This window comes from Aquarana catesbeiana, linkage group LG09 (genome assembly GCF_042186555.1).
Source record: "Aquarana catesbeiana isolate 2022-GZ linkage group LG09, ASM4218655v1, whole genome shotgun sequence".
Classification (NCBI taxonomy): domain Eukaryota; kingdom Metazoa; phylum Chordata; class Amphibia; order Anura; family Ranidae; genus Aquarana; species Aquarana catesbeiana.
In genome coordinates this window covers 198,200,329-198,221,384 of record NC_133332.1, presented here as the reverse complement: position 1 = coordinate 198,221,384, position 21,056 = coordinate 198,200,329, and the positions used below count along the sequence as shown (strand labels likewise).

Sequence of the window (21,056 nt, the reverse complement as noted above, 5' to 3'; positions counted from 1 at the left end):
CAGGGCAACTTCAGAAGCAACTTCAGGGAATGCTTGTGTAATCTTCCTGTAATCTCAGATCACATTGATTAAGATGGGGATTCGACTTGGAGGTGACTTCCATTAAAGTTATGGGCACAAGTCAGATAGAAGTCACCTTGAAGTAGTACAAGAACCGTTTCTAAAGTTGGAGCGACTTCAGTAGTGCTAATTAACCCCACGTCATCCCCGGAAGATTTGGCTGCTCAATGACCAGGCCATTTTTTGCAGTTTGCCACTACGTCGTTTTAACTGACAATTGCGCGGTCGTGCGACGCTGTACTCAAACTTAATTGTTTTTTTTTTCCCCACAAATATAGCTTTCTTTTGGTGGTATTTGATTGCCATAAACAAAAAAAGAGCGACAATTTTGAAAAAAACACAGTATTTTTATAAATATCTCACATTTTTTATCAAAAGAACAATTTTTTTCCTCAGTTTAGGCCGATATGTATTCTTCTACATATTTTTGGTAAAAAAAATCGCAATAAGCGTATATTGATTGGTTTGCGCAAAAGTTATAGCATCTACAAAATAGGGGATAGATTTATGTCATTTTTATTTAATTTTTTTTTTTTTACCAGTAATGGCGGTGATCTGCGATTTTTTGTTTTTCTTTTATCGCGACTGCGACATTATGGCGGACACATTGGACACTTTTGACACATTTTTGAAACCATTGACAATTATACAGCGATCAGTGCTATAAAAATGCACGGATTACTGTGTAAATGTGACTGGCAGGGAAGGGGTTAACACTAGGGGGCAATCAATTGGTTAACTGTGTTCCCTATGTGTGCTTCTAACTGTAGGGGTGGTGGGACTGTCTAGCAGGAGAGAGAGATCGGTGTTCATGCATAGTATGAACACACGATCTGTCTCCTCTCCCCTGAAAGAACCGGGATCTGTGTGTTTACACACACAGATCCCGGTTCTCGCTCTGTCACAAGCAATTGCGGGAGCCCGGTGGTCACACTCGCATCAGCTCCGGGCACACGCTGCAGGCGTGCGCGCCCACCTGGAGGCCAAAAGGAAAAGCGACATAAGGTGACGCCGATTTGCTGAGCCAAACTGCGGTGGCTGGTCGGCAAGTGGTTAAGACAGCTCTCATTGACTAAAATGGGATTTCACATGTCATGCGACATGGGGTCTCACAAGTCGGATCCCAAGACATGGCAGTGTGAACCGTGACTGACAGCCACCGAAGCTACCATCTTGGCCTCTGTTTGATCTACAGTTGGCATGGTATTGTGCACGTGATCAGTTATGACACCAGCCATAACTGATGGTTTGACAATTCAATTGAGTGCACAAGCAAATGTGACAGTTATTCACAGCATGCCTTTAAAGGTGAACTAAACCCTCCTATCCTTTTCAGCCAAGGAAGCTGCCATCTTGGCCTCTGTTTGATCATCAACTGCCATGGTGCTGCACATGTGATCAGTTATGACACCGGCCATTTGATGGTTTGACAGTGTGGTTGAGAGCACAAGCAAATGTGACAGTTAGCATTCCCGGCATGCTGGGAAGGCAACTGTTTTTTTTTTTAATTGATGGGTTGAGAGCTGCTTTAAAATAACTGTTTCGGGAAATGGTTAAATCAGTGGATTTAGTTCCCCTTTAACCACTACTGGACCGCCGGACGCCGATATACATCCTAACTTTAAAGAGGAATATCGTTGTTATGGCAGCAGCTAGCTGCCATAACCCTGGTATCTTCTTCTTCAGCCGGCGGTCCGGTTTCCGATAATAGTGGTCTCTGCGGCGGATTCGCCGCGATATCACTTTTATCGGCGGCGGGAGAGGTGACCTCCGCCTCTTACTGGAGCCGTCAGCAGTGGCGGAGGCGATCGGATCCTTCTTGGTGTTAGGTATGGAGACGAGTGAGGGGAAGATGGCCCCCACCCGTCTCCATAACATTGCAGGGCGGAAGTGACGTCAAAACGTCACATCTGCCCATAGCTCTTAAAGGGCAATTTTTTGTTTTTGTTTTTTTAAATGACAAAATTTTATTTATTTTTTTTATTGCATTTTAGTGTAAATATGAGATCTGCATGAGATAAAAAAAAGTCGCATGCGATAACAAAAAATCGCATAAAGTGCAGAAACGCTATAAAAATAGCCACAAGTCGATCCAATTAATGTAATACAGTTCCAACGTGAACAAAGTGAATCTTCATAAAACAGTTTGTGTAAAAAATAGATGAAAAAAGTGCAAGTGCAAACAATGATAGGTGACAGATTCCTCTTAATAACCGTACTCCATGGTGAACCACACGTTTCCTCCAGCCTCTCACTTCTAACAAAGACCCCTAGGGTCAAATCGAGCCTGCAATCTGGAAGTGGATGAAACACCATCAATCGATCAGTCTCCTCCGATCATCACAGGTCTGGCAAATCTCCAATGAAAGGCCTCAAGTTCGGCAAGTTGGGTGGAGGCATGCAATAGAAAGGAGTATCCCCATTGTGCAGTATTCAAAACAGGTTTATTCAAAACAACATAAGTAACTTACATGTACAGCATAAAATGAACAGCACAGATCCCAGTACTTCCAGTCTTGGCCGGAAGTGATGACACCTGACTCTTCCCTGACGCGTATCGTCACCGCCCACGTGACTTTATCAAAGGGTAATGGAGTCAGGCGTCTTTGCTGGAACTGTATTACATTAATTAATTAACAACTTGTGGCTATTTTTATAGCGTTTCTGCACTTTTTTGCACTTTATGCGACTTTTTTATCTCATGCGATTCTTTTCAATTTTTTTTAAATTTGTGATTTTTTTCATCTTGATGCACTTTTAGACTATTTTTGGATTTATTCACCTTCATTTGCATTCGTTTATTTATTTGATGTCATATTCCATTAATTTTTACTTTTATTTATCTGATGTCACTTCTTATGAATTTAATGGATGTTTAGTCACTTTATTTATGTGATTTTGCCCTTTACGCATATGCACTTTACTTGAAGAATTGGATTATATTTATTTCGTCACATTTATGCACTTTGAGTTAGCGCCACATATCTCTATTTACCATCAGTCACGGCACACGCTGGGGAAGAAACGGCATGGAGGTCCGTTTCTTTATAGCGCATGCGCCGATGACGATAACTGCGCACTACAAGTGAAATATCTCCTAAACGGCGCACGTTTAGGAGATATTTCCACTACCTATAGGTAAGCCTTATTCTGGGCTTACCTATAGGTAGAAGTCAAACAAAACAGTTTACAACCACTTTAAGATTCATACCAGACTTGAAAGTCCTGGTATTGTCGGATCGGAAGTCGTCTGACTTCCATGTTGGAGCAGTGTGTACCCGGCCTTAATCACATCTACCTAAGTTGTTTCTGCCATTATTTCAATTTGTGGATCTGGAGGTGTGGACTGCAGCCATTTGTAGTATTGAGATTAAGAAAAAAAAAGCTTTAACTTTAGCTGCTGTTTCCACCTACCCTTTCTTTTCTTTAAAAAAAATATAATTGCTGTTCGTTTTTTTTGCATGTTGTTCTTTTGCTAATGTTCACCAGTTTTTGCTCTAGAAACTACAAGCTTGACATGGAATTCAATTAAAAGGAAGACAAGGGGAGGGGGGGGGGGGGTACTAAAACTGGTGCACTCAGAATCTGGTGCAGCTGTGTGTGAGTGGTGAAAGCACAGAACCGAGGGTCAGAAAGGGATTTTGTTTTCCTTTTGTGTGGCAGAATTGGCAGCAGTTGCCCTGAGGAGGGGGTGATATTTGCTTTCCTCTGGAAAAAAGCTGCAGGAGTTGTGAAAAGCTGAACTTGATGGTCTTTTAATCCTTATTCACTTTGAAATATCAATCTTAAGTCTTTAAAATAGAAACCTTTGTGTAAAATGGGCTGCCTGGTTTACTGGATAACATTTTGGTGATTTCATCTGTTTCCTCCCAGCCTGCTACTACCAGAAACCTATGGAGAAGAAGGATTTTGAGACATGGCTTGAAAACCTTTCAGCGTCCTTCTTCACCTTGACTGACCTGCAGAAAAATGAGACTTTGGATCACTTGATCAGCCTAAGCGGGGCGGTGCAGCTGCGGCATCTCTCCAATAATCTGGAGACACTTCTAAAGAGAGATTTCCTGAAACTTCTTCCACTGGAGCTCAGCTTCTACTTGCTAAAGTGGCTGGACCCGCAGACCTTACTCACTTGCTGCCTGGTCTCCAAGCAATGGAACAAGGTGATAAGTGCCTGTACAGAGGTGTGGCAGACTGCATGTCGGAGTTTAGGCTGGCAGATTGATGACACCGTGCAGGATACACTTCACTGGAAGAATGTTTACCTGAAGGCCATCTTGCGGATGAAACAACTGGCCAATCATGAAGCATTCCAGACTGCGTCACTGATTGGGCACAGTGCCAGAGTTTATGCACTTTATTATAAAGATGGCCTCCTCTGTACAGGTGAGTGTCTGCTGTAGCAACATCCCGCAGGGAGAGTTGAAGGAATAGAAATATTTTGACTGGGAGATGTATTATGTTCCTCCTCACATAGTCAGCCGTTCCTTGCATCAGTGTTGGTACTGTGACCCCCTTATGGCCCATACACACGATCAGAAAATCGTACAAAAAATACAGTTTTCTAAGCTATCGTATGAAAACCTGATTGTTAGTACACAGCTTTTGAGAGCAGATCATGACAGTTCGTCCGATATTATCTTATGGGACAAGCACAAAATATTTATTTTCTCGTACGATTTTGGTTTAATCAGTGCTGTTGTCATTCAAAAATACAATACAAATACACTACAACACATTACATCACTTGTCAATCACTTTAGTAAACTCTTCATTTTCGATATGAGACTAGCATACAAAAAAAAACGGACAATCATTTATCTGATAATCTCATTGTGTGTACCAGGCATTAGAGTGCATTTCTTGTTCTAACATCTATTCACAAGAACAGTGCTTGCAGCATGATCTACCCTAAACTGAAGACTGTTCAGCGTATATAAACAGAGGTCCACTCCAATGGGTCCGCACCACCATGTCTTGCAACAAAATTGTCCAGCCTTAGCTGTACTAGAGTGCACTGCTTTGTTAGTTGTGTACCCAACTGACCAAATTCTACAACATTTAAGAGCATAGAAAACTGACATTAGATAACTGTGCATTGAAAATGTAAACTTATTGAACACTTTTTTAGGTTTCTTGTTCATTAAGGGACAATGAATTCAGAGACTGTTGAGTTATTCTTCTGCCTGCAAGAGGACTGGCCACTGTAAACAAAAACCAGTGATTAGCCTAGTATAAACCCTCCTACTCTAAGCTTATTTGCTAGTGGGATAGCTGCCTTTCTTTGCTCTGCTGAGAAAAGTCTAACCTTGCTAGCTTCTCCTCTTGTTTTTTCCCAATCAAAAATGTTTTCTTCATTTTTAAGATTCCTGTACAATATGCTTGCGCTTGTCTATATATGCAGTTATCTGGACTGGTGTATCCTCAGTACTAGTTGCAGAGACCGTGACCGAACTCCATTGGACAGACAATTATGGGGCTTGCCTGAAATGTGACCCTTAGGGACTGGGCTCTGCATTGTAATGCTTTCCAGCCCTGTGTGTACTGTTATTTCTTTCTGGGTCCAGGGCCATGACACAGACTCTCATGTGATCCTATCTCTGAAAACTCGCTTTCTGAGTAGGCTGTGTGGGCTGTGGACAGGGGGCTACCCCATTAATAGTACCACCGGGCACTATTATAACCCCCAGTTTTCTGCCAGTTTACCACCGAAGGACTAATCTGCTAGGAGGACTGTCACGCGCACAGTCTGCACTCACTTTCTTGCCATTCAGCATTGATGAAGCGCCTTTCTGCCACTGCTCTTGATCGCAAGTGATGCATATATTTTCCTCAGTCGGTCTTTGCTACCCACCTACAGTGACTTGGTCACCTCTGGCCATCTGATCCTCTTTTGCTCCCGACAGATGGTTTGTGAGTGTTCTAGCCTTATACCCTGTACCTAGCCTAGCCTTGTACCCTGAGCTACGTTGTCCCTGGTTTGAAGTGTGACCATTTAGATCTCGTATGCATGGGAAGCAGTCACATTGTAGTACTGGTTCTGGTCCTGAATGCAGTGTACCCACTGAAGGGAATGACACTGGAATGTTGCTTGAGTCTCTGCCATCCTCAAAGTGTTCAATAGCTTCATCAGGCATGGCCGCCTCCTATCCCAGGAGGATTTCATTGCAATTAAGCAAGATTTTGTGATCCTGATTGCAATTTTATTTGCTGAATGTACCTGCAGAAGCCATGAAGATATTTCCATGCCTTCCATAGCTGAATAATTATATGATCTGCCCACAGCCTCTGAGCCTTCTGCTGCAGAAGCTCTGTCTGATGTTGAGTCACTAAAAGCCATGCTGCTGCTATTTCTCCCAGACTTATAGAGACAATCTTTGCTATTATTGATGCTGTGTACACCACCTTAAAACTGGAACATCAGCCTGCAGCTTCTACCAGTGCTGTGACCTCTCTAGATTCCTGTAAATACCCTGAGACCACAAAGACCCTTCCAGTGCACTGGCTATTCCCAGCAGTTCTTTATGTAGACTGGGAGACTCATGGGAGTATAGACAAAAAAAAGCTGTGCACCCTGGGTAATGAATAAAAAAAATGGGAAGTCCCCCTAGTGGGGCTTTAAAGCAGCCAATAGTGTAAGTTTACCAAATGCAAGAGGAGTGGATAATGAATAATTTTATTGATACAGAAAAGTAAAATAAATACTGACATCAAAAAGTCATGACATGAGCTGGAATACAAAAATAAACAAATGAAAAAACAATACCAATAACAAAGGGCAGTGTGCAATAGGTTACACCATAAGCAACAGTGATACAATAACACAGAGATGTTGGTTGTGTAAGATGCTGATGCGTTTCGACCCCAATGGGTCGTCTTCAGAGGATAAATATATAAAAACTGTAAAGATGTAAATATGTGTCAGACGATTTCAAAACCAAGAAAAAAAGAAAAAAAATATATAAACGAGTCACTATAGTAAGTCTTTACCAGTCACGATATACTCAATGGTTACAGGTAGCCATGGTATGGAGGAGTTTCCCTCTTGTTATATCCTCGATCTCCTGGCGGATGGACCAATCACAAGGGGAGCAAACACCGCATACACATGCCTTACAAGGAATCGCACACTAGATATCCCCAAAAATTGAGGGAAGGGTGTGCACTGCACCTGTGATGAAATAACAATGTGTGTTAAGTAAATGGTTCCACAAAGGAGTTTCTAAAGGCAAAGGAGAAAAATGTATCTTATGTATAACTAATTGGGTTGAAACTGAGGATGTTAGCGGACGTGGAGGGAGAGTGGGTCCATACAAAAAAGCCTAGAAAAGAGACGTGAAATAACGTGAAGTGGGGAAAGAAGGGAAAGGAATGGTGAGGGGAACGAAAAAGGGGGGGGGGGAATGGGTAATGGAAGGGAATGGAGGGAAAAAATGGGGGGAAAGAGGGAAGGAAAAACAGGGAGGGGAAGGTAAAAGGGGGCGGGAGAGAAAGTGCAGGATCAAGTGTGGGAAGGAAGAAAAAGAGAACGAGAACAGAAACTCACAATCGAAAAAAAACAAAAACAGATGACAAGGACAGCGTGAAAAATATGGACCGACTCCCATAACAGATGTCCAATTTTCAAAGTTGAAAGGTAATGACAATAGGTTATGAGTGTATGAAGGCCAAAAAGTGTAGAGGAGGCCCATCAAGGGGCCAAGAGGGGCAAAAGGTGAAACAATGATAGTGACCATGAGCAAAACAAAAGGCCATGCAAATGTGAAGAGTGGGTGACATCTAGAAAAAGCGTGTGGGGTGAAGGGGTATGTGAGGGGGGCATTACCTTAAATGTAAAATCGATCGATTCGATCAAAAGGGCAAGTGATCGAAGAAACAATCTGTAATATCACAAAGTGTTGAAGAGAGGTCAAAATTATTATTAGGATTGAGAGGGGTAACACAATCATGATGTGAGCCACACATCATGAAAGCAGTGAAGAAGTATATGAGTTCTTACCAACAAGTAGAATATTGGGCAGCACAGGAGCATCCGGTGGAGATAGTGCCACTGAACCTCTCATACTGCCGAAGTAATTTATAGGGAAAATAATTTGCCTAAATGTGTCCCAGGTGCAGGCATCCCTCCCCCTCCATCCATTCCCCCATAGGGGGAGAGCGACGCAATGGCGGCGCTCAGTGTGTGACTCCCTCGGCGTTCCGGAAGAGAAGTTCTCCCGGATCCACCGTCACCTCCGCCGCAACTGCGCAGGCGCCGTGACGTCACGTGCACACGCATGGTATCTTGCGTGCGCAAGCGAGTTCACGGCATCCGGGAGGAATCCGGAATGCCGCTGGCAGGGATGCAAATAGCGTCCATCCTGGTGCCTCCACTTAGTGGGCGATTAGGGAGAGGCAGGGCCCTTGCGTCTCCCCACCCTGCCAGGAAGGCATGTGCGCCGCAGCTCCACCCCCCAAAATGACGTGGTCAACCGATAGCACTGAAAAGGATAGCAGCTAGAACATGGAGAAGGGGGAAGAGGGGAAATCCATAAAGGTTGTTGTAGGACCATCAGTGGATTATTATATCGTGTGCTAGCAATGACATACACATAATTAACACTGCCCATCATGAAAATACAAAAAATTAGATACAATAACAAAACATAACAAAATAAGCAATTGTCGAAAAAGAAAAGCTGTGAACTGGTTAATATGCGAAACAAAATCCCTGTAAAATCAGAATAGTTTATTATGGACAGTGATACAGTTCTCATGGGTTGTACTATATGATACTGAAAAATACGAAATCACTTACGAAATAAATTACTTTGGCAGTATGAGAGGTTCAGTGGCACTATCTGTTTCCACCGGACGCTCCTGTGCTTCCTAATATTCGACTTGTTGGTAAGAACTCATATACTTCTTCACTGCTTTCATGATGTGTGGCTCACCTCATGATTGTGTTACCCCTCTCAATCCTAATAATAATTTTGACCTATCTCTTCAACACTTTGTGATATTACAGATTGTTTCTTAGATCACTTGCCCTTTTGATCGAATCGATCGATTTTACCTTAAAGGTAATGCCCCCCTCACATACCCCTTCACCCCACACGCTTTTTCTAGATGTCACCCACACTTCACATTTGCATGGCCTTTTGTTTTGCTCACGGTCACTATCATTGTTTCACCTTTTGCCCCTCTTGGCCCCTTGATGGGCCTCCTCTACACTTTTTGGCCTTCATACACTCATAACCTATTGTCATTACCTTTCAACTTTGAAAATTGGACATTTGTTATGGGAGTCGGTCCATATTTTTCACGCTGTCCTTGTCATCTGTTTTTGTTTTTTTTTGATTGTGCGTTTCTGTTCTCGTTCTCTTTTTCTTTCTCTTTTTCTTCCTTCCCACACTTGATCGTGCACTTTCTCTCCCGCCCCTTTTACCTTCCCCTTCCTTCCCTTCCCTGTTTTTTCCTTCCCTCTTTCCCCCCCCTTTTCCCTCCATTCCCTTCCATTACCCATTCCCCCCCCCCATTTTCCTTCCCCTCACCATTCCTTCCCCTTCTTTCCCCACTTCACGTTATTTCACGTCTCTTTTCTAGGCTTTTTTGTATGGACCCACTCTGACCTCCACGTCCGCTAACATCCTCCGTTTCAACCCAATTAGTTATAAATAAGATACATTTTTCTCCTTTGCCTTTAGAAACTCCTTTTTTGGAACCATTTACTTAACACACATTGTTATTTCATCACAGGTGCAGTGCACACCCTTCCCTCAATTTTTGGGGATATCTAGTGTGTGATTCCTTGTAAGGCATGTGTATGCGGCATTTGCTCCCCTTATGATTGGTCCATCCGCCAGGAGATCGGGGATATAACAAGAGGGAAACTCCTCCATACCATGGCTACCTGTAACCATTGAGTATATCGTGACTGGTAAAGACTTACTATAGTGACTCGTTTATATATTTTTTTTCTTTTTTTCATGGTTTTGAAATCGTCTGACACATATTTACATCTTTACAGTTTTTATATATTTATCCTCTGAAGAAGACCCATTGGGGTCGAAATGCGTCAGCTTCTTACACAACCAACATCTCTGTGTTATTGTATCACTGTTGCTTATGGTGTAACCTATTGCACACTGCCCTTTGTTATTGGTATTGTTTTTTCATTTGTTTATTTTTGTATTCCAGTTCATGTCCTGACTTTTTGATGTCAGTATTTATTTTACTTTTCTGTATCGATAAAATTATTCATTATCCACTCCTCTTGCATTCGGTAAACTTACACTATTGGCTGCTTTAAAGCCCCACTAGGGGGACTTCCCGTTTTTTTATACACCTCCCAAATGATTGAGAACCCTGTATCCATTTTGTTAAGAAGTGGGTTGTTCCTGCTGTGGATCCAGCAGTAACCCATCTCAACAATACATTCAAGATCCCCGTGGAGGATGTGTCTGTTTTTAGGATTCCATCTTTAAATATTTGGAAATTCTTTCCAAGACCTTGATTTCTCTGGCGGGCCTAGACCTGCAACCTGCCTTTGCCATGATGCTAGTCTGTCAAACTATAGTGGACTGTGCTAAGGCCACGGGAAGGGATCTGGTCTTCATCCATGCCAATCCCTTGCTTGTGTAGCATTTAGGTCTCATGTCTGCAGCCCTATGCCACTGTGTCAAATGATTTCTGGATGTCTCCTGACTCATTTCCCTTGTAAGCCTACTGTTAGTGAACATGTGGAGGAATTTTTGGTTAAGTGTTGGAGTTTGGAGCAGGCATGCAAAAAATTGTTGCTTTGAAGGGATACTGTATCTTCGGAGCTGTGTCAAGGATCCCGGGTAAGAATACTCGCCTGCCCCAGCACAAGAAGTCTAGAGCTCTGGCGGGGAAGTTTAATTCATACCCCTCCAATCTTTCTTTGGAGATCAGGAAGAGTTCCCTTCATTACTCCCAGGCGCCTCAAACTCAACAAACCAAGCCCCAGCCAGGGACCCAGTTCAACTGCAAACATTGGGCTTCCAAGTCCAACAAACTAGCAGATGAATGCTCTTCAGCATGACGGGTTGTCCCCACTTCCCAAAGTGGGAAGGAATCTGTTAGCCTTTGCAACATCTGGAAAGCTGGGAAATCAGACCATGCAGCCTTTGCGGGTCTTCTGGACCAAGGGGGCATCTGCTCAATTACAGTGGCAGAATATTTCCAGGGGTTCTACTCCATCCTGTTCATGCAAAGAAGGCATATGGCCCAGTTTGGATCTCAAGGCCCTAAATATTTTAATTTGGACCCATAAATTCTGCACTGAATCAGTCAGATTTTAGCTTTGCACTGGGCTTTCAACATTTTCAGTTTGTGGCCTTGCTATTCTGTTTTTTCATGATGCTGAGGGTGTACACCAGGGTTCTGGCCCCCATGCTGGCCTTGCTGAATTTTCAGGACATCCCAATTGAGGAATATCTGGAAAATCACCTTTTGAGGGAGCAATCGACACAGGTTCTGACTCACAATGTAGCTTGAACTGTCCAGACCTTGCATGTTTCCGCTGGTTTCTGAACCTTCAGAAGTCCATGCAGGAACCTCTTCATCATTTGGAGTATCTGGGGCTCATCCTAAATACAGCTCAACCAAAATTTTTCTTCCCAAGGCCAAATGTTAAACTCTCCAGATTCGGCCTCTTCAGTCTAGGAGTCTCTTTTTCTGCAGGAGAGTTCTGGGGTTGGTGGTAGCTTCCTTTAAAGCCTCTGTAGAATATAGATGGAGTTCATTCTGGATTGGACCAAGCAGATGTGGTACACTGATCTGATCAGACTCCTGACAGATGCTCTGTAGGCTCTACACTACAGTATCTTCCAGATTTTTTTCTTTCGAGGATGGGTTTACCATCCTGCTTCATAGTTGACAGCTTGTTGAAGCCCAGGTCTTCTCTACCATCCACCTGTTAAAACTTCTCCAAGTTTTACCAGGTGGATGTTCAGGCCTCATCTGATGCCAGCTTTGGGTGTAAGGTCGTTCAGGCGGCTCTTTGAACTGCAGGCAAATTATAGTTTTTTTTTTTTTGTTTTTTTTTTTTTTTTGTGCGCCTGTTAGCATTTTGTTGCTTTTGCCCACCCCTCACTGGAACTGCTTTAGGATGTTCCAGCAGTTTTTGACTTCCTATGTCCCTCAACCTACAAGAAAAAGATTTTTATACTTGCCATAAAATTCATTTATTTTAGTTTGAGGGACATAAGTCCACTTCTCTGTGTCTGTTATGTTCTGCAAACTAATTTGTACCAAATTACAGCATATTTTGGAGTAGGAGAGTTTACGTCAAGCTTGTTATTCTTTGTTTGCTAGTGTGCAATCCTCCTGTAGGTGGCAGTATAACCCAACAGTCTGAATTCTTGTGTCACTCAATGAACTCCCAAGAAATGTATTTTTTTTCAGTAAGTACGAAAACTCCATATTCTTGTCTATCAGTCGCATATGGATCTTTCTCGTACATGGATGTCTTGTCTGTTGGCTACACATAGATATCTCTCATACAGGCTCAGATGACTTATCCGCCAAACTGTGGGACGTCAGCACTGGTCAGTGTATATATGGGATCCAGACACACACATGTGCTGCTGTGACCTTCGATGAACTGAAACTCATCACTGGCTCCTTTGATAACACAGTGGCTTGCTGGGACTGGAGCTCAGGAGCAAGAATTCAGCACTTCCGGGGTCATACAGGGGCAGGTAAGTAGCTTACAGAGATACATTCAGGCAGGTGGGTGGAGGTACTCTTGTCACTCGTGAGTGAGGTGATTCTGTAGGCGGTACACACAAAGCTTATGGCCTGGGAAAAAAAAGCTCTAAAATTACTGAATGTTTTTCAGTCTGTCAAAATCTGCACTTCTATTTACAGGTGGGTACTGGCTGCCTGTATGTCCCAGGGGCTCTAGAAGCTCATAACAATTACAGATAGTTACATGGGTATCTGTTACAAAAAGTGCTGCAAGGCCATAGATATAAGCACTTATCTACTGTGTATGTAAAATAAACATGGGGATTGTGATTCCTTTATAATATGTGTGCTAGAAAAAGGGGGTCGGAAATTAGGGTGAAGTGTCTGGTGCTAGAACCTGGCTTCCAGAATTCACCCACAGCTGCAGTATAATTCAAGGCTTGTTCCATATAAAACATTTAGGACACCTGTGCTTGTAATTAATAACTATAGGAAGGAAAGCATTTGTATTGCCTTTAGCGATTAATCAGATTAGTGCACTGATGTAGGTTAGACTGTAAAAGGAAGCAGCTGATTTGTTATTTACAGAAGTGCTTTTCTCCATTCTTTGCAGTGTTCAGTGTGGACTATAATGATGAACTGGACATTTTGGTCAGTGGCTCTGCGGATAACACTGTGAAAATCTGGGCCTTATCTTCCGGATCATGCTTGAATACGCTCACTGGACACACTGAGTGGGTCACCAAGGCAGGTTTCTGCTCACTTTAAGCTATACTGACAGACTGGTACAGGCAGTCCCCGAGTTACGAACACTCGAATTACGAATGACTCCTACTTACGAACGGACCTCAATGCCAGCCGCTTGTGCTCCATGCTGGTCCTGGATACCGCCGGGCAGCCATCTTGCAGCGCCGGACACATCCCACATTTTAGTATTGCATGGCCAGAAGAGCCCCAGATAACATGACTGCATGCCCAGAAGCGCCCAGAACATCCCACATCCCTGCACAGGCTGAAGTTACACTTAAAAATGCACTGTTTCAACTTACAAACAAATTCCACTTAAGAACAAACAGTCCCTATTGTGTTCATAACCCGGGGACCGCCTGTATCTGCTTTTACTAAAGTTCCTAGGATTAGTACATTTGTGTGTGACCCATCTAATGTGTGTTTAACGTTGTCTGCTGTGTAAGTTCAATGTGTTCATTCTATTAAGTAATAGAGTATGAACATCAACTGTCGGTAATTAAAACACATATCTAGAAAGAATAATTGGTGCTTTAAATCTTGCTTAAGTTTGTTCTGCTGCACCTTTCTGTGGTAACACAGTGGCTTGCTGGGACTGGAGCTCAGGGGCCAGAATTCAGCACTTCCGGGGTCATATAGAGGCAGGTAAATAACATTCAGAGAAGCACCTAGGCAAATAGGTTGGGGGTACTCTGTCTCTTATAAATGAGGTGTTTTTGTAGGTAGTACACAGAAGGTTGCTATTCTCTTTACAGGTGATCACTTTTTTTATGTCTCAGGGGCTCTGGAAGATCATAAAATTCCATGCATATAGTGACACTTGTGGGTATCTGATACAAGACACAAGTGCTGCAAGGCCACAGATATAAGCATTTAGCCACTATGCATGTAAAATAAATACAAGGAGTGCAATCCTGTCACGGTGGGGTTTATTTACTAAGGCTGGGGAGTGCAAAAAAAGGTGATTGGTTTCTCTGCAGAAGTGGGACTGATTGTGCACTCTCCGGCTTTAGTAAATAAACCCCACTGTATGCAAAGTATTGGAGTCAGAAATAAGGTTTCAGTGTTTGAAACAGACTTCCAGGATTCCCCCTCAAGTGATTACTTGTACTTATTGGGGGTGATTTACTAAGAAGGCACTGCACCAGTTCATACATTAATTGGTGCGCCAGAAAATTCATTAATCGAACGTGCGAACCGGCGCACATTGAAGCACAAATGGCGATAAGAAATATCCGCATATGTAAACTGCAACTGGTGCTAGGGTAACTGCGGTTTTCTCATTGATATAAGCGCACACCCAATACAATTGGTTAATTTCATCTCATTGGATGTGTCTTGTTAGGCATTTAGTAGGTGTTCTCAGTTAATTAATCCTTTTGATGCTAATCTCATTCCTATCACTACTAATATATCTTTGAAATATGTTTTTTTTTTTTCTTTTTTTTTACCCAAATCTTTCAATACATTACAAATAACAGAGAAGAGTTTCTAAACACAATAAATTAATATTTTCAGATCTTGATCTTTAAAGGTGACCATACACTGCAATCAGTTAGATCTTAAATCAGATTTAGTGCAAGAGCCTGTTTGATTTCCTATAATTTTAATTGTTTAACCACTTCAATACCCAGCACTTAGACACCTTCCTGCCCAGACCAATTTTTAGCTTTCAGTACTGTCGCAGTTTGAATGACAATTGCGCGGTCATGCTACACTGTACCCAAACTATATTTTTATCATTTTGTTCCCACAAATAGAGCTTTCTTTTGATGGTATTTTATCACCTCTGTGGTTTTTATGTTTTGCTAAACAAATAAAAAAAAGACAGAAAATTTTGAAAAAAATAAAAGTTTTACTTTTGTTTCTGTTAAAAATATTTGTAAATAAGTAAGTTTTCTCTTTCACTGATGGGCACTGATATGACGGCACCGATGAGGTGGCACTGATATGCAGCACTGATGGGCACTGGTAGGCGGCACTGATGGGTGGCACTGATATGCAGCACTGATGGGCATTGATAGGCAGCACTGATGGGCACTCATGGGTGGTACTGATGGGCACTGATAGGCGACACTGATGGGCACTGAAAGACGGCACTGATAGGGTGGCACTGATAGGCGGCACTGATAGGCGGCACTGATATGAGGCACTGATAGGCATCCCTGGTGGCACTGGCAGTGGTAGGCATTGGAGTGGGCACTGATTGGCAGCTGCCTGGGCACAGATTAGCAGATGCCTGGTCACATAGTGGTATTTCCCTAGGGGTCTAGGGGCATACCTGGTGGTCCAGTGTGGATGGTTTCCCTGGTGGTCCTGGGCGGCTTCCCTGGTGGTCCTGGGCGGGATCCGAGGGGGGGCTGTGCTGATAAACAATCAGCACAGACCCCTCCCCTGTCAGGAGAGCAGCCGATCGGCTCTCCTCTACTCGCGTCTGTCAGACGCGAGTGAAGAAAAGCCGATTACCAGCTCTTCTTATTTACATCGTGATCAGCCGTGATTGGACACGGCTGATCACGCGGTAGAGTCTCCGTCAGAGACTCTTTACCTAGATCGGTGTTGCGGGGTGTCAGGCAAACAAAGAGCCTAACATGGGCAAAAGTTATACAACAAATATCATTGCAGTCTATGAGAACTGACTTGTTAATTTTGCTAGTCCCCACTTAGCTGGCTTATATTCTAGTTATTGGCCTTAAAATGGGTAGGTCCCACCCTGAGGGACATATATCAATGTCACCAATTTGGACAACCCCAAAATCGAAACAAGAATTGCCTTTAAAAATGTAAAATTGCTTAAAAACTAGTAACTTGGGGGGCTTACTCTGCCTGTAAACTGGTGCATCTGTAGCATGTATCCAAAATGCTGCTTCAAAGATGTACGGCTTTAGAGAAAACATACAAATCTACATTGCAGCTGCAAGATTTTAACTCAAAACAAAAAATAGCCTGTCAAGCCCACCCCCCCCCCCCCCCCCCCCCAATACATGGCCACCAATACAAACCCCGCGTGAAAAATCCCACCTCAAACAAAAAAAATATTGTGCCCCTCCCACGCACTAACAAACCCCTAAGCAAACACACAGCAAGCCAGCCCATGAAAGGGGGTGGATGCTTGGGGGCAGGAGGGGCTTGGGCAACCCAAAGGTCAACCACCTTGTTCCCATATTCAGGGGGACAAGGGCCTCTTCCACACAACCCTAGGCTGGGGTTGTGGGGGGCTGCAGACAGGGGGCTTTACAGAGTGTGGAAAGTCCCTTTTAAATTAGTGGGTACAAGGTGCTTTGTGGTTGGTATTGGGCTGAGCCCAACATGCCCCAAAGGCAGCCAGCTATGTTGAGTGCATGTGACCTTGTATGGTTCAGGAGGGGGTTGGGCAATGGCTCTTCTCGCCCCTTTCCTAGCTGGCCCTGTTGTATGCTCTGAAAAAGGATGTGGTTTGGATTGGTAAAGGCAGCTTATAGCCTTTTGAGAATGAAGCGTAGTGTGGCGTTCCCCTTTAAAAGCAAAAGCTAGCCCAAGGAAATCATATGCATTAGAGGGGGGAAGGTTAAATGCCCTTTTAGGAGGAGCTAGAGGAGCGAGAGTCTTTTTACATAATTTTAACAAGGTACATGTCACATGTTGGCAACGTAACATGCTAAAATGACCTGTGTGCAAATCTCCTTAAAAAAATACATTGAGGTGAACCAGCGTAAAAAAAAATTGTCAAGTTTAGAGGTGCATCCGTTCAACCCGTGCAAATGCATGTACGTTGCTTAACATTTACTAAGATTTTGGCCGCGCAGTGAACAAACACATGTGAATGAGCGCAAGAGCCGCTTGCGCAATGCGCACTGCTTACATTGATCTCACACAGTTCTAAACGTACTTGCAGGCTTTCTCTGAAAAAGTTACTTTCTCATTCGATTTTGGGCAGTTACTAAACTTCCTCACATCACCCCATAATATTGACACCTCCATCTTCTGTCAATATTGAATTGGAGATGCCGCGCTCCATAGTGGCGCACAGATTGCATTCTCCTGTGTGCCGAGATCGTTATAGTAAATAGGGATTTGCGCTCTGTTACCTGGCGCACCATTTCGTAAATATGGAAATGTGCATGGCGCACGGCTTTCGTAAATCACCCCCATAGTTTGAGGAATGCTGACCTCCGCTAGTACTTCGCCATCCACCACAAGTCACATTCATATTGGCCGTCACACGCTCCCCCTGTCATTGAGTGTTCTTTGGGACAACCTCCAGACTTTGCTCCCAGTATTTATTACATGTGTGCTACCCTTAAACCTGTTCTCTATCTATATACACCTTAAAGGAATAAACAGCTGTATGTGTATGCTTAGCTAATGCAAATATTGTGTGTACCCATAGGTCGTCTTGCAGAAATGTCAGGTGAAATCTGTCATGCATAGTCCTGGAGATTACATCCTTCTAAGTGCTGATAAATATGAAATTAAGGTATTTATTCCGTGTATATTTGATATAGCTTTCCTGTGCTAACACCCCGTGTTGTCTGGATCCTTCTAATTACATCTTTTCAGACTTTTTATGTTTTTATGTACGGTATATACTCGAGTATAAGTCGAGTTTTTCAGCACATTTTTTTGTGCTGAACGTGCCCCCCCTCGACTTATACTCGAGTCAAGCACTTTTCTGCAGCAAAAAATTTCATTTTCCGAACCGACTTTGGGGCCCCGTATCTCAGGGCCACTTTGAGCTAGGAACCCCAAATTTGGTGTGCAAACCCAGTGGAACCACAACATATCCAAAGCTGGGGTTCCTAGCACTAAGTGGCCCCGAGATACGGGGCCCCAAAATCGGTTCGGAAAATGTCATTCTCTGCTGCAGAAAGGTGCTTGACATTTTCTGAACCAACTTTGGGGCCACGTATCTCAGGGCTACTAGGTGCTAGGAACCCCAAATTTGGTGTGCAAACCCAGTGACATTTTCTGAACCAATTTTTGAGGCCCTGTATCTCGGGGACACTTGGTGATAGAAACCTCAGCTTTGGATGTTTTATGGTGCTGGTTCCGCTGAGTTTGCACACCAAATTTGGGGTTCCTAGCACTAAGTGGCCCCAAAGTCGGTCAACTGTGTCCATCTGCAGCAATGTCATTTCGGGACCATTTGGGTTCAGAGACCCCAAATTATGGCTGCAGCTAGGGGGCATCTAGGAACCCTTAACTACCGAGTTTGAAGTTCGGGGGACCTATGGCTGCAAATGGGCACAGTGAGGCATGCAAATGGGCATTGTTGACCCTCTTTTCCACTTACAGCAGCTGTGCATTTCTCACCCTCGTCTTATACTCGGGTCACTAAGTTTTTCCCGTTTTTTTGTGGTAAATTAGGGCCTCGACTTATACTCGGAACGACTTATACTCGAGTATATACGGTATGTTTTATGGTAAATGGCGCTACCTATATAATGAAAGGCGACAGACCCTGTTCACTTGTTAGGTGCTATGTGCCTCTATAGTGACTATTGAATGTGCATATACCAATAGTGCATTCCTAATAAATTACCAATGTGCATGTGCTAATGTTGCAAACCTCACTAGGTTGCCAAATAAACTAGATAGAAATTAATGTTTAGAAGTGGTACAAAAAACGTGATACTACAATAACAAAAATACAGGTATATGAAAATTAAATAAATCAAATCAAATCAAAATGAAATAAAAATAACAAATAATTCCAAAAGTGTAGGACAAATATAAAATATTAAAAAATAGTTGAAATTATATGAAATGACCCCAAAAAATTAACATGCCAAGTCCAAAAAATACATAAAAAAAATCAATCCAACCAAAGTCTTATGTTATAGTTAAGTGCTTGGTGACGATACACAGGAACAAAATCCAGGTGACTTTTAAGTGCTCCCCACTCACCAGCTCCAGTAACCCCTACAGGGGTATCTCGCATAGCATATAGGCTTGATGCACCGATCATGCAGCCAGGCTCCAACTTTACCAACCGGTATCCAGCTCCTATCAAATCAAGCTGCTAGCAAAGGAGCCGTTATTACTCGAAGCCAAGTAAGGCAGCATGTGTCCAACATCTGACAATAAAAAACAAATAACTGGGTAAAGCCCAAACAAGTAACTAATGAGGGTATTTGAAGAATTAAAAAAAAAGTGGGGGGGGGGCAATGGTAAGTAAGTGCAAAACATGTTTAGCTGAGGTGGGAGGGTTTGCCATTGGTGCAAAAAGTCCAAAAAGGAAAACTAGATACAATGGCCAATCGGACCCTCGTGACAGGGGCTAAATCGATAACTGAAATGGGGGAAAAAAAGAAAATATTTTTACACAGACCAAGGCTGAAACACATTTCAGTAAAGTGGAAAAGGTTACGGTTTAGAATTTTATTGCTGTTGTCGCCTTTCTATCCAGTTGACAAATCACTCTCACCTCCCCACACTTGTCATGGTCTTACAGAGACAGGAAATAAAGTAAAATATCCTGCTATGTCACAAAGAGATATAACAACCTAACCTAACATTAGGCTCTAATGTTATAGTATTTAAATGCCTTACCAAGTGCACAAGTAGTTAGTTCAATTAGTTTTTTTCTTGAAACAATTTTTTTGTACTTTTACTGTATTTTCCATAACAAAAACTGTTGTGAAAAAAATTAAATCATATTATACACTTTTTATCCAGCACATGATTTTATAGGGTGGTTGCACTTCAACCATGTCATATATTAATGCCAATTATCTATAATCGACTCATCTGCCACATCCTTTGTAACGTGGTCCCACGCACAAAGTGACTTGGTGGTAAAATGCTTGTCTGTGCTGTATGAAGGTTCCATTAACTACACAATCTAATATCCACTTACTTACACAGCATATTTCAGAAATATGTGACTGATTTGGTCACAAAGCTTCTAATTTTTTCTGTATGCTGATTATAGAGGTTATATTCAGGTTTATATTATGTTTGTGTTGCAGATTTGGCCTATTGGCAGAGAAATCAACTGCAAATGCTTGAAGACACTGTATGTGTCGGATGACCGCAGCATTTCACTGCAGCCACGCCTGCACTTCGATGGCAAATATATTGTATGCAGCTCAGCATTAGGACTCTACCAATGGGACTTTGCTAGCTATGACATTTTAAGGTAAATAGATGTCTCGTCATCTCTGTTCAGATATATAAAAACCCACAAGCAGAAGCTCGCTTCTGCTTGTGGGTTTTTATATATTGTATTCATAGGGATGGAAGTGTGCGACCTTACCCGGCGCTACTTCAATTAAAGTCCCAATTCCCCTTCCCCCTGCTTTGTTCATCTCTGTTCAGATGTGATACAGTGCATCCAGAAAGTATTCACAGCGCTTCACTTTCTTTCTCGAACATCACGGGACACAGAGCCGCAGTAATTACTGATGGGTTATATAGGGTATCACTGGTGATTGGACACTGGCACACCCTATCAGGAAGTTCAACCCCCTATATAATCCCTCCCTTTGCAGGGATACCTCAGGTTTTACGCCAGTGTCTTAGGTGATGGACGTGTAAAGATGTCCTGTGCTGAGCTCCAAAGGGAATATCCTATACTG

General features: G+C 42.9%; 1 protein-coding gene across 2 annotated transcripts in view; it reads left to right on the top strand.

Moving 5' to 3' along the window:
* Positions 1–21,056, top strand: part of FBXW2 (F-box and WD repeat domain containing 2) — a 37,459-nt gene that overhangs the window by 2,985 nt on the left and 13,418 nt on the right. For both annotated transcript variants that reach the window (XM_073599512.1, XM_073599513.1), the window contains 5 exons: positions 3,934–4,443; positions 12,567–12,761; positions 13,364–13,497; positions 17,867–17,953; positions 20,448–20,617. In XM_073599512.1, the coding sequence (XP_073455613.1) occupies positions 3,954–4,443; positions 12,567–12,761; positions 13,364–13,497; positions 17,867–17,953; positions 20,448–20,617 (1,076 nt within the window). In that variant the 5' untranslated portion in view covers positions 3,934–3,953. The remainder of the gene's footprint in view (positions 1–3,933; positions 4,444–12,566; positions 12,762–13,363; positions 13,498–17,866; positions 17,954–20,447; positions 20,618–21,056) is intronic.